At 41.2% G+C, this 13,511-nt stretch overlaps 1 protein-coding gene across 2 annotated transcripts in view; it reads right to left on the bottom strand.

The window, feature by feature from the left end:
• Positions 1–13,511, bottom strand: part of LOC127419613 (voltage-dependent L-type calcium channel subunit beta-4-like) — a 35,579-nt gene that overhangs the window by 13,721 nt on the left and 8,347 nt on the right. For both annotated transcript variants that reach the window (XM_051661148.1, XM_051661149.1), the window contains exons 2-9: positions 12,805–12,924; positions 12,594–12,716; positions 12,372–12,493; positions 4,383–4,435; positions 3,674–3,693; positions 3,381–3,461; positions 275–333; positions 67–167 (exon numbers count right to left, since the gene is read on the bottom strand). In XM_051661148.1, the coding sequence (XP_051517108.1) occupies positions 67–167; positions 275–333; positions 3,381–3,461; positions 3,674–3,693; positions 4,383–4,435; positions 12,372–12,493; positions 12,594–12,716; positions 12,805–12,924 (679 nt within the window). The remainder of the gene's footprint in view (positions 1–66; positions 168–274; positions 334–3,380; positions 3,462–3,673; positions 3,694–4,382; positions 4,436–12,371; positions 12,494–12,593; positions 12,717–12,804; positions 12,925–13,511) is intronic.

Consider the following 13,511-nt stretch of genomic DNA (forward strand, 5'->3'; position numbering starts at 1 on the left):
TGCAATTACATTTATGTGAGTAAATGATGACAGAATTTTAACAATATGATGTATGATGCAACATACCCAGACTGGAACGTGTGTTAGACCTCTCCATAATAGCTTTCTTATTCAGTACAGACCTCTTGGCCAGAGACAGATCTGCAGTCACCCGTGTGATAGAGATTCTGCCAAGAAACCACATAACAAGAAAAAAGAACAATGCTTCTTCTTTTGATCTCTAAACGTGGATATCTAATCCAACTAGATAGAAACCAACAGGCTCTGCACTCACCTTCCATCAAACCTGTGTTTCAGGAAGTCAAACAGAGCTTTCTGCATCATATCTGTCACCTGTACAAGAGGAGATCATGATAAAACACATTCACTCCAGCAACATTATATCTTTAATTAATGATGGGCTAAATCTGAGGTAATTTAGGTCCTGATTATTAATAGCGTTAACATTCAGTGATTTTGTTGTCTAAGAAATCTAAGGGAAAATAAAGAATTCCAATCCTGGTGATTTTAAAGATGAACCATGCTAACGCAGTGGATAATGTGGTTTGAGTGAGATGATGTGGTTTTATTTAGACACAGGAGTGAAAAATGAATGACTCCAGAAATAGAGTTTTGAGAGTCAGCAGTAAGAAGCAGGTCCCTGGTGTCTCTGTTAAAGAGCTGACTGACAAATGTGTCCAGATAACCATGCTACAGCTGGACTTAAATATTTTACATGTATGAATCCTCTCACACACACCTAAACAGAATCTTACACAGTCTAGGCATTCACATACAGATATAGGGGAGATCAGGCTAGTTGTCACACACTTTATTCCATTGAATATTTTACAGGGTAGATTTATTTTTGAAAGTACATTCTGTATAGAAAGTCTTGACTACAAAAAAAGCTTTATTATTGCCATTATATAGCACAATTATTGCCCTGGAAAAAAGATCAGAGTTTACTGAACAAAAGCGAGTTGACTTTTAATCATTCACAGGATATAAATTGTTGATATCAGTAATTACCTTTGCACTAGTTAATTTTTGACATTAAAAATGATGTCATCACTTTCATAAATACACATTCTTGATATAATTTTTTTTATTTCAACTAGTAAAAACTGTACTTCTTGATATCCGCATTTTTATATAATTGCATTTTTACTAGTAGAATTTCACAATGATCTGTCATCCACTCCTATTCAAAACACAATTACAGATATCCAAAGTTAATTTTGTACTAGTTGAAATTCCAGCATTACATATCAGCAAAGCACTTCTTACCAGAAAAATCACCATATTTTATATCAATTACATGGTTACTAGTTCAAATGTCCATTCTTTTTTTATTTTATTTATTTTTTTAATATTTTTTAATTTGATCTCCTTTTCTCCCCAATTTGTAATACCCAATTCCCACTACTTAATAGGTACTTGTGGTGGTGCAGTTACTCACCCAAGTCTCAGTTGCATCCGCTTCTGAGACAGTCAATCCCTGCATCTTATCACGTGGCTCACTGTGCATGTTACCAAGGAGACTCACAGCATGTGGAGGCTCATGCTACTCTCCGTGATCCATGCACAACTTACCATGCACCCCTTTGAGAGCGAGAACCACTAATCGCGACCAAGAGGAGGATACCTCATGGGACTCTACCCTCCCTAGCAACTGGGCCAATTTGGTTGCTTAGGAGACCTGGCTGGAGTCACTCAGCACGCCCTGGATTCGAACTCGCAACTCCAGGGTTGGTAATCAGCGTCTATACTCGCTGAGCTACCCAGGCCCCCTCAAATGTCCATTCTTGATGTCAAAATTTAATTACAACTGTAAATTGCTGTAATCACTGTAAAAGTATTTAAACATGTTAGATTTGGTATTTCAGATAACTGGAAATGTATTTCAGATATCAATAAATTGTAGAGAATTTAAAGATACTAAAAAGGCTTTTTTACTAGTTACAATCACATTACAGATATCAGAAATTAACATTCCCACTAGTGAAAACCAAATTTTGGTGAATGACAGATCATTGTGCAATTACTGCAAATGCAGTTACAGATATCGAGAATTACAGTTTGTACTAGTTGAAATTAAATTTTTGATATTGATGATGAATGATGACGTCATTTTTGATATCAAGAATTTAAGTTTTTACTAGTGCAAATGTAATTATTGATATCAAAATTTGCACTTGCAGTAGTAGAAATTCCATTCCCGAAATCAAGAATTTCACTTTAACTAGTGAAAATGGAATTGCTGATATCAACAATTCTTATCCTGTGACTGATTATAAGTAAGTAAATAAAAAAAAAAAAAAAAAAATACAGCATTGGGAAATTTGGAGGCCAGGGCAACACCTTGAACTCTTCATTAGGTTCCTCAAACCATTCCCGAACAATGTGTGCAGTGTGTCAGGGTGCATTATCCTGCTGAAAGAGGCCATGGGGAATACCATTGCCATGAAGGGGTGTGCCTGGTCTGCAATAATGTTTAGGTAGGTGGCACATGTCGAATTGACGTCCACATGAATGGCCGGACCCAGGGTTTCCCAGCAGAACATTGCCCAGAGCATCACACTCCCTCCACCATCATGTCATCTTCCCACAGTGCATCCTGGTGTCATCACTTCCCCAGATAAACGGCACACATGTACACGGCCGTCCACGTGATATAAAAGAAAACGGGACTCATCGGACCAGGCGACCTTCTTCCACTGCTCCAAGGTCCATTTCCGATGCTTGTGTGCCCATTGTAGCCGCTTTCGATGATGGACAGGGGTCATCATGGGTACTCTGATCGGTCTGCGGCTACGCAGCCCCACACTGTGTATTGTGACACATTACTCCCGTAACCATCATTAAATGTTTCTGTGACTTGTGTTACAGTAGACCTTCTGCCGGTTCAGACCAGACTGGATAGACTTCGTTGCCCTTGTACATCAATGAGCCTTGGGCGCCCTAAACCCTGTCACCGGTTTGTGGTTGGTCCTTCCTCAGACAACTGTCTGTAGGTACAAGGAGCACCCCACAAGCCTTGCCATTTCAGAGATGCTCTGACCCAGTCATCTGGCCATAACAATTTGACCTTTGTCAAAGTGTACTCAGGTCTTTTCTCCTGCCCATTTCTCCTGCATTCAACACATTGACTACAAGAACTGATTGTTCACTTACCATTTAACCTACCCAGACCTTTACATGTGGCCTTGTTAGGAGATGATCAATGTTATTTGCTTCACCTGTGAGTGGTCATAATGTTTTGGCTCATCAGTGTATATAGCCATTGTTTTGGCCAACCAGTATTATAATTAGTAGATTTTATTAATTTAAAAAACATGTGACAACTTGCCCCAATAAAAATGTTAACAGCAATGATAATCAAATTCAGTAGAGTTTACCTCATAGCCTTTCAGTGAGGGGCCAACCAAAACAACCGGCCTCATTGATGGAACGACATCATAGGGTGGAACATGTTCTGTCTGTAACAGAGTGGTGTACACATACCAACACAGTTATGTATACACATTCTAAATATTACTGTAACTAACATCTCTCACATCTAATAAGTAGCCTTAAGGGAAACAGTTTCAATATCAGAGCAATCAAATCTCTTATAGCCTCTAAGCGGCCAGACACAAACTGTGAATATGTAATATAAGGAAGAGAGTGTTGCACTATGGGAGGACCCTACCTGTTTTTGCTTCTGTTTGGCTTTTTGAAAACAAGAGAAAAATGTTTAAGAAAAACCTAAGGAGGCTAGTTGTATGCAAAAATTGTAGAAGCATACAACTGCTGTTATTTCAAGCAAAACATACAGTGAGTTCCAAAAGTCTAAAGCCACATTGAAAATCTGGGATTCAAAATGTAATTTAAACTTGGAGACAAGCGATTCTGCACTATTTCTAAGTAAAAAATTAAAGCCAGTCTCCTTTGTCCAAAATGTCAGATTTCCTTGCTATCATTGGAACACTGGTTTTGCACAAACTTGTGGAGTCCATGCCAGTTTGAGTGCAAGCTGTCATTAAAGCGAAAGGGGGGACATACCAAATTCTAAGAAATACTAAGGAATTCTGAAATTCATGTTAATTTTGCATTTTAATTTTTGTTTGTTATGCTGATAATATAATATGTAAAACTTTGCGAAATGTAAAATATGATAACATAATAACATAATAAATGCAAAATAGAAGCATTTTCACTAGTGGTCTCAGACTTTCAGACCCTCACTATATGCTGAAATTATTGTAGATCATGACGTACATAATATGTACAATCAGTTTATGCCCTAAAGGCAAATGTAGAAAAAGATTACAAATCTGTATGTGATCTCTGAAGACATGAGTATTGTGGCATAAAAGCAGTAAGACAGTGAAGTATGACAGTATTCAAATACCTCTCACCTGCAGGAGGAGTTGACCTCCAACCCCCAGACGATGCATTCCCTCCCACTTTCCTGTTTACAACACAAAGACGTCAGAAATTGATTCAAATAATTGATTAACCATAAAATATGTCGTTCCAAACCACATGGCCCTCTTTTTCCATGGAACACAAAAGGAGAAATGTTGAAAAATTTATTGGCAATATAAATTTTGGGGGTGAGTTCCAAAATCATAAAAATGCATCATAAAGATTAGGTCACGTGACGCCATGTGAGGAGCAGACGTGTGAATGGCGAGCTCTGCACACCTTGCTAGTTTTAATACTATTTGTGTCATAAACCAGTGAGATTTGATACTCCCTGATTCTTAACTGTTTGAGGAAGACAATATGTCAAAGAATTCAAAATTCTCGGGCTCTGGAGACATTAAAAGACACTTACATGCTCAAGCTGATTCCCCAGAGCGGCAGGCCGAAAGCCCCAGACTCAATTCGGATGGTGAACTGAAAGAAATCCGGCATGAACTGATGAATGTGTCAGCAATGCTGAAGATGGTCATTGCAGACTTGGAGGATCTTGCTGTAATACATCGATCGATCAGTTCCATGGAGACTAAATTCTCTGAGATGGTTACAAGAATGTCGGACATTGAGAAACGGATTGATTATCTGGAGTCATCAGAGAGGGAATTAGCTGCTAACCCGCTAGCAACCAAGATAGACTTGGAACGCATTTGGGAAAAACCAGAGGATTTGGTGAATCGTAATTGACGAAACAACATCCGAATTGTTGGAATTCCTGAGCATGAGGAAGGCATAGATATGGTAAAATTCCTAGGCAGGCTCTTCCCGAGTCTACTCGACATAACAGGCCATAAGCTGGAAATCGTGCGAGCTCACAGGGTCCCGGCTCAGAGATCCGCGGAGGGAGACAGGCCCCGATCAATTCTGGCCAAATTTCTGAGATCATCTGATAAAGATCTTGTGTTACTCAAGTTGAGGAGTAAAGGAAGGCTTTCTTGGAAGAACCACAGCATTTTCTTGTTCCCAGACTTTGCGAATTCTACAAGAGAGAAACGTGATCGATTCAAGAAATGCAAGAAATTCTTACATCAACGGAAGGTCACGTTGCTCTATTTTTTCCGGCCAAACTGAGAATAGATGCTAAGGATGAGAATTTACATTTCCACATCAAGCACTGTCCTTCATAAAGACACTGAAATGAGTAAGCCATCTGGTGATTTTCATGTTGCTGCCTAGTGGATGTAACGTACTGTAACGTTTGGGCTGGCAGTGACGATGATGAAGGCGATGACGTTAAGATGAACCCAATGCAGTTTATTTACATAAGTGATCTCCAAAACATGAATCCAAACTATAACAAACATAAATGACTTGACATAGACTTGACTTGACTAGACTTGACTTGACTACACTACACAAACACAATACCTGACAAAGGACAATGGTAAACATGAGGGCTTAAATACATGGACAAGGGGTAAAATAAAGATGAGGGAACCAATGAACAGACAGAACTGATAACAAGATAATCAAACAATAAACCAATGAAAACAAGACACATGAACCTGGAGGGAAACATGAAATCACATGACAAGGGAATCACTTGACATGAATCAGGAACTAAACTTTTCAAAATAAAAGACATGAAAAACCAGAGGATTTGGTGAATCGTAATTGTGAATCAACAAAATAGTGAATCAGTGAATCAACAAAATACACATGACATATCCCCCCCACTAATGGGTGGCTCCCATCGCCCCAACACATGAACAAAACACAAAAAACATAGTATAATTTTCAAAGTTCAATAGGGAGCTGGGGGGGCGGGTCTTGAGGCATGGCTTGGCAGGGTGTGGAGCATGGGATCAGGGCGGAAGGCTGTGGGAGTTGGAGTCATGAGAGGCTCGAGGGGCGGAGCCATGGAGAACTGGATACCCGGAAAGTAGCCGAAGACTCGAAGGGCCAGGGTGGAGCCGGAGGCAGGGAGGACCAAGGCGGCACCGGAAGCTCGGAGGAGCAAGGCGGAGCTGGGGGATCGGAAGACTGAGGCGGAGCCAGTGGGACTGAGGACCAAGGTGGAGCCGTAGGGTTGGAGGTCCCCGGTGTAGCTGACGGATCGGAGGAATGAGGCGTAGCCAGAGGATCGGAGAGCCAAGGTGGAGCCAGGTGACTGACTGACCAAGGCGGAGCTGGAGGGACGAGGGACCCTTTCAGCCAACAGGTTGAAGAACCGCAGTGGAGCCAAGGGAACATAGAGCCAAGGTGAGGTCGAGGGATCGACAGGCCAAGGCGGAGTCCAGGGCTCGGAGGGTCTAGGCGGGGTTGGAGGGTCGAAAGTTCCCCTTGCCTACATCAGGGGAGTCGTCCCCTAGAAGATTATGTGGAGGACTTCTGCGCTCTGGCCTGCCGGGTAGACTTTAATGAAATAGCCCTCAAGGACATTTTCCGGGCAGGTTTGAGTAAGCCGGTTTCCTCCCTGATGCCTGGCGGTCTGGGTACTTATGGCCTGGCTCAGTATATCGACCTTGCCCTGCAGATTGTTGGTTCTACGTTCACTGTAGGGGAGGCGGATGCCGAGCCTGAGTCCCACTTCATGGCCGCCAAGCCAGAGTTCCACATCATGGCCACCGAGCCAGAGTTCCACGTCATGGCCGCCGAGCCAGAGTTCCACGTCATGGCCGCCGAGCCAGAGTTCCACGTCATGGCCGCCCAGCCAGAGTTCCACGTCATGGCCACAGAGCCAGAGTTCCACGTCATGGCCGCCGAGCCAGATTTCCACGTCATGGCCGCCGAGCCAGATTTCCACGTCATGGCCGCCAAGCCAGAGTTCCTCATCATGGTCACTGAGCTAGTGCCATCTTTATCCACGCAAAATACACATGACAGTGGACCTGACTCACTGAATATTCTCTTGACTGTTTGAGGAAATTGAGCGCCTTTTTCGTTTCTTTTTGTGCTGTTCCGCCTACTGGATGGAGTTTGTTTTGTGTAGTATCATTTCTTCGGGATAGTTGTGGATGAATCTGCACGTTTTTGGTGCTTATGCCTCCTGTTGGCTGGAGTTGGTTTTGTGGAATATTTCTTGCAGGACATTGGAGTGAGTTTGACTGCCCGAAGAACTGAATGACCCCTTTTTTTTTTGGTGCTGGTTCCGCTAGTGGCTGGAGCTTGTGAATGAATCTACACATTTTGTTGTGTTTATTCTGCTTATTAGCTGGAGTTTGTTTTATAGATTATTTTCTGTAATGTAATTCTGTCTCACAAAATTTGTATAGAAGCACCGGACTTGAGCAATCCTACGGCAAAGTTGTCACGGGGCTCTCGTAGGCATACATGGACTGTTTGAGTTTAGAGGGTTGGACGCCGGTTGGCACTGTCATGCGTTGGGTTAATGTGCATGTTTTTCTTTTTTCTGTTTATTTGGTTCGGGGTTTGATTGTTGCACTAATGTTGGAATGTGGTTTTATAATTTTGTTTTTGACACACAATCTATTTTTTTTAATATGTCAAAATGTCAAACGTTAATATGAGGGGATTGTCTCTCTCCATGTGGAATGTGAATGGGTTGGGGCATCCCATAAAAAGAAGGAAGGTTATTTCTTTTCTTAGACATAAGAAATATGATATAGTGTTTCTTCAAGAAACGCATCTTTCCCCGCAGGAAGCTGAAAAATTTGGGAAGATATGGGGTGGACATGTTTTCTTTAGTGCTGGCTCAAGTAAGAGCAGGGGAGTCATTACATTGATAAGTAAACATCTACAATTCAAATGTCTCAAACAGATAAAAGATAAATTAGGAAGAGTCATTATTGTTTCAGGGGCAAAGGTTGATTTTGGCTAATATTTATGCACCTAACGCTGATGATCAAGGCTTTTTTATGGATCTTGAAGGGATGTTGCAAGCCGCTGGAACCCCTCATGATATAATATTGGGAGGAGACTTTAATCATTTGTTGGACTCAGTCCTTGATCATAGTGAAGCAAAAGTGTGTAAGCTCCCTAGAGCAACATTGACGCTTCGCAGGATGTGTAAATATCTTGGTCTTACAGATATTTGGAGACTTCTGAAGACATCTGGTAGGGACTTAAAAATTTTTTCATCAGTCCATAAGATTTATTCTAGAATAGTTTTTTTTATATACTGTATATATCTAAGTCCCTAATTTCATCTATTGTTCTTTGCTCAATTGGAAATATCTTAGTCTCAGATCACATCCTGGTGAGTTTAGAGGTGTTGCCACATACGGAGAAAAAGAAATCATATAGTTGGCACTTTAATGTATCCCTTTTGCAAAATCCTGAATTCCAACAAATGTTAAAGGCTGAAATCAAGGTTTATATGGAGACCAACTGGTCCTCAGTATCCTCTGTGGGCATGGCTTGGGAGGCACTTAAGGCGGTTCTTAGGGGCCGGATCATACAGTATGCCTCATTCATCAAAAAATACAAAGCATGAGTTGGAAGGGAATATTAAAAATGCCAAGGCAGAGCTGAAGTGCCAAATGTCATCTGATGGCCTGAGAGAATTGACCCGACTGAAATACAGGTACAAAACTATTTTGTCGTGGAAGGTGGAGTTTTGGCTATTCAGGGCAAGACAGTCATACCTTGAGTCTAGATACATAAAACAGAGAGAGTCTTTTTCTACCATTCCCTCAGTGAAATCTGCTGGTGGTGAAATATTTACCTCGGCCATTGATATTAATAATGCCTTTAAAGAATTCTTGATCTTTATAGTTCCACGTCTTCGTCTACTGATGAAGATATTAGAAACTTTGTGGAACCATTAGAAATCCTTAAACTGACAACTGAGCAAAAAATTCTCATGATTCTGAGATAACCTTGGAGGAGCTTGGCGAGGTAATTAAGTCCTTGCCTACAGGCAAGGCACTGGGGCCGGATGGCTTTGTTGCTGAATTTTTTAGATCTTATGCTACAGAACTGGCTCCACTTTTGTTAGAAGTTTATATGGAATCATTAAAGAATGGAAAGCTTCCGCTAACCATGACACAAGCCCGGATTGATCTGATTCATAAAAAGGACAAAGATCCAAGTGAGTGTTAGAGTTACCGTCCAATTTCCCTGATCCAGCTAGACGTAAAAATACTGTCAAAATTTGGCTAATCGATTGAGTAAAGTTATGACTTCTCTTATACATATAGATCAGGTGGGGTTTATTCGGGGCTGTAGCTCTTCTGATAACATTAGGCGTTTCATCAATATCATATGGTCAGTGGCGAATAATCAGACTCCGGATAGGGGCACCCGACAGGGTTACCCTCTTTCCCCATTATTGTTCTGTCTTTCCCTGGAACCATTAGCAGCCACGATAAGGAAGGAGGATGATTTTCCAGGGGTGGTGGCAGGAGGTATGGCGCATAAGCTTTTGCTTTACGCAGATGATATTTTATTATTCATCTCCGACCCTACTAGATCTATGCCTTGCCTCCACAGAATTATTAACTCCTTTTCTAAGTTCTCAGGATACAGAGTCAATTGGTCTAAATCCGAAGCTTTGGCTCTGACAGCGTACTGCCCAGTAACAGCTTTTCAGCTGGGCGCCTTCCAGTGGCCCAAACAGGGCATTAAGTATTTGGCCATTTTATTCCCAGAAAATTTGTGTGATTTAGTTAGAGTTAATTTTGACCCCTTAATTAAAAGGTTTTCGAGTGATGTGAGCAGGTGGGCTTCATTACATTTATCTATGATTGGGAAGGTTAATGTTATTAAAATAAATTGTATTCCAAAATTCAACTACCTACTACAGTCTCTCCCCATTGAAGTTCCCCTCTTTTATTTTAAACAATTTAATAGTATAGCTTAATCCTTTATCTGGAATGGTAAACATCCTCGGATGCATTTTAACAAGTTACACAGGCCAAATGACAAAGGTGGTTTAGGTCTCACCAAAGATTTTGTTTTACTATTATGCTTTTGATCTCAGACATTTGGCGCATTGGTCGCTTCCACCTGAGAGAGCTCCTTCCTGGCTCTTTATTGAGCAGGAGGTCCTTGCCCCTAACTTGCCATTGCAAAGTCTTTCTACCAAGCTGCCCAGAGAAGTAAAGACACATCCCGTTATCTCGCACATGCATTTAGTGTGGACAAAAGTTTCTCGCGTGTTCAATTCGGACATTTATGTAAATGTTGCTGCAAGTATTTGGTTAAACCCTAAATTGTACATTAACAAGTCCCCTTTTTGCTGGACAGAATGGATTGAGAAGGGTGTTACTATGCTGGGTGACCTGTATGAAAATGGAGCGTTGAGATCCTTTAAAAATATTATACAGCGGATTGGGATTCCCAGATCTCTATTCTTCAGGTACTTACATCTGCGCCATCTACTTTGTACCACCTTTATAGTACACAGCCCCCTAAAGTGGCAGACACTCTTGAGATGGTGCTTGCTGCTTTTAGAAAAGGTCATGAAGCTTCAGCGTACTATTCCTGGCTAATTTAGAGTCTAGGGGATGGGGTTTTAACATCTCTTAAGAAGTTATGGGAGAGAGACTTGAATTTAGTACTGGAAGATGGAGAATGGGGTAGGATTTTTAAAAATGTGAAGTCTATGTCTAGGGATGCAAGGGTGCACCTCATTCAATTTAAGATTCTGCATCGTTTTTATTGGATTCCTTCTAGATTGTTTAGGCTTGGCCTTAAAGACACACCTACTTGCTGGCGATGCCAGTTGGAGGATGGGGACATAGCCCATGTTTTTTGGTCCTGTACTAAGATTCAAGTGTTTTGGTCGGGGGTTCAGAGTTTTATCTGTGAGATCTTGGGCACTCAGATTTTATTCTGCCCCAGACATTGGGGCGGGCGGGGCAGGTGATGGGGTGGGTATTAATATAATAAATAAGCATATAAAAAACTGGGTCCTTTCCTGCGTGATGATCGGCAGGTGATACTTAAGGGATGGAAGTCGCCAGATGCACCGAGTTGGGCAGAGTGGCAGCATTTGAGGAGTTGTCACATAGATGGCTGGGCAGTTTGGGTGCTTATGGCAGGAAGAGGGGCATTTATTTGGCCTTTCTGGAGGGTTGACGGGGAGGAGCAGTGGAGAGGGACAATTGGGTTGGAATTTATGTAATTAATTAATATGTGGAATCCTTTTTCTTTTTTGTTTGGTTTATTTTTTTATGTCTTTTTATGTCATTGGGTATTTTCTTTGAACTATCTGTTTATTTGTGTGTCTGTTGTTATTCAGTGTCTGACCACTGGGATGTATGTTGGGTGATGGGAGGGTGGGGGGGGGCATATATTGATAAAAGTTGATTCCGTGTTTTCATGTGTTGTTTGTGTTTGGAATCAATAAAAATTGTTAATGAAAAAAAAAAAAAAATTCATCATAAAAGTGGTCCATATTTCTTGTGCGGTATATTCCATGTCTTCTGAAGACATACGGAACTTTTATGTGGCAATAGAACTAGGGTTGCCACCAGTCCTGTAAATATGGGATCGTCCCGTATTTAAAGATGAACATATTTGTCTCGTATTTAAGCTGGTCCAATGACGTCATGGCAAAATCTTTAATGATCATTCATTTAAGCTTGATATACGTTGAAAATTTTGCCTACATTGGGTAGGGGACTGTCTGAAAAGTCCACACATTGTGCTAAGTCATGCCAAAATTGTGGAGGGTGTGGTAAGGGACCATCCGAAAATGTATTTTACAACTTCAAAAGAGGCAACCCTAAATAGAACTGACATTTAAGTCAATAATTACTTATACCACCCCCCCCCCCCCCACACACACACACACACACACACACACCCCACCCCAGTCAGTTCATTCTTCAACATTTCTCATTTTGTGTTCTACAGAAAAAACAAAGTCATGCGGGTTTGGAAAGGCATTGGAGTGGAACAACATAAATGATGACAGAATTTTTCATTTTCAATCATTTTTGGGTGAACTCTTCCTTTAATGCACAGCATTCAATAATGACTATTGATAATAACAATGATATGATTGTAGGTCAGACCTCTGAGCTGCTTTCTGTTCCTGCCTGATGCGCATGGCCTCCAGTTTAACAGGGCTTGGGATGAAGGCAATATCTGCCCCCTCTTTTACTAGCCTCCCAATCCACCAATCATTATTGTATTTCTGTATGATTGGAAAAAATGTGTTCAGTGCATCAACAAACACTAAACCAAACATAAACTTAATTCCTTTAAACGACCTTCAGTTATTGCACAAATCACACCTCTTTTATATGTAGAAAATCTTTGGTTTCAAAGTTGATGGCAGCACCCTGAACCGGACAGTCTTCATCTAGAGCCCCGCAGTAGCTGACATTGGTTCTCACTGCAAATGCCACAGGCTTGATCTGCAAAAACAAAGCAGAAAAACTTCTCTGAGTCAATGCAAATAAAGATGTGTAGTAAATTACCATGTAACTGTTCAAGTTAGTGCACCTTGGCTCTCTCGAGCTGCTGCAAGGCCTGGCGCTCGGCCTCACGCCGAGACGCCTCCTTGTCCTCCTCCAGGGACAGGTCGGAATCCGATGGTCTACTCGTGTAGGAATCAGCTGAACCCTGCCATATATGGGGGGGGGGGGGGGGGGATATAATTAGATGAAGAGAGAGAGAGACAGAGAACCAAATGGTACCTGAACTAATTTTAAATGCAGATCTTATGTACACTGGTCAAAGGCAAGCCTGACATAATATCATTCCTCAGTGAGTACTAAATTTAAAGGGATAGTTCATCCAAAAATGAAAATTCTTTCATCATTTACTCACCCTCATGCCCATTAACTCACCCTCATGCCATCCCAGATATGTATGACTTACTTTCTTCTGCTGAACACTAACAAAGATTTTTGAAGAATATTTCAGCTCTGCTTGTCCTTACAGTGCACATAAAGGCAGCATAAAAGTAATCCATATAAGTCCAGTAGTTAAATCCATAACTTCAGAAGCGATATGATAAGTGTGGGTGAGAAACAGATCAATATTTAATTGATATAAATTCTTCTCCCTGCACAGTAGGTGGCGATGTGCTCTAAGAAATAAAATCAACAAAAACAAAAGAAGAAGAATGTGAAAGTAGAGATTGATAGTAAAAAAGGACTTGAATATTGACCTGTTTTCACCCAGATTTATCATATCGCTTCTGAAGA

The sequence above is a fragment of the Myxocyprinus asiaticus genome, chromosome 29 (assembly GCF_019703515.2).
Source record: "Myxocyprinus asiaticus isolate MX2 ecotype Aquarium Trade chromosome 29, UBuf_Myxa_2, whole genome shotgun sequence".
NCBI classification, from domain to species: Eukaryota; Metazoa; Chordata; class Actinopteri; order Cypriniformes; family Catostomidae; genus Myxocyprinus; species Myxocyprinus asiaticus.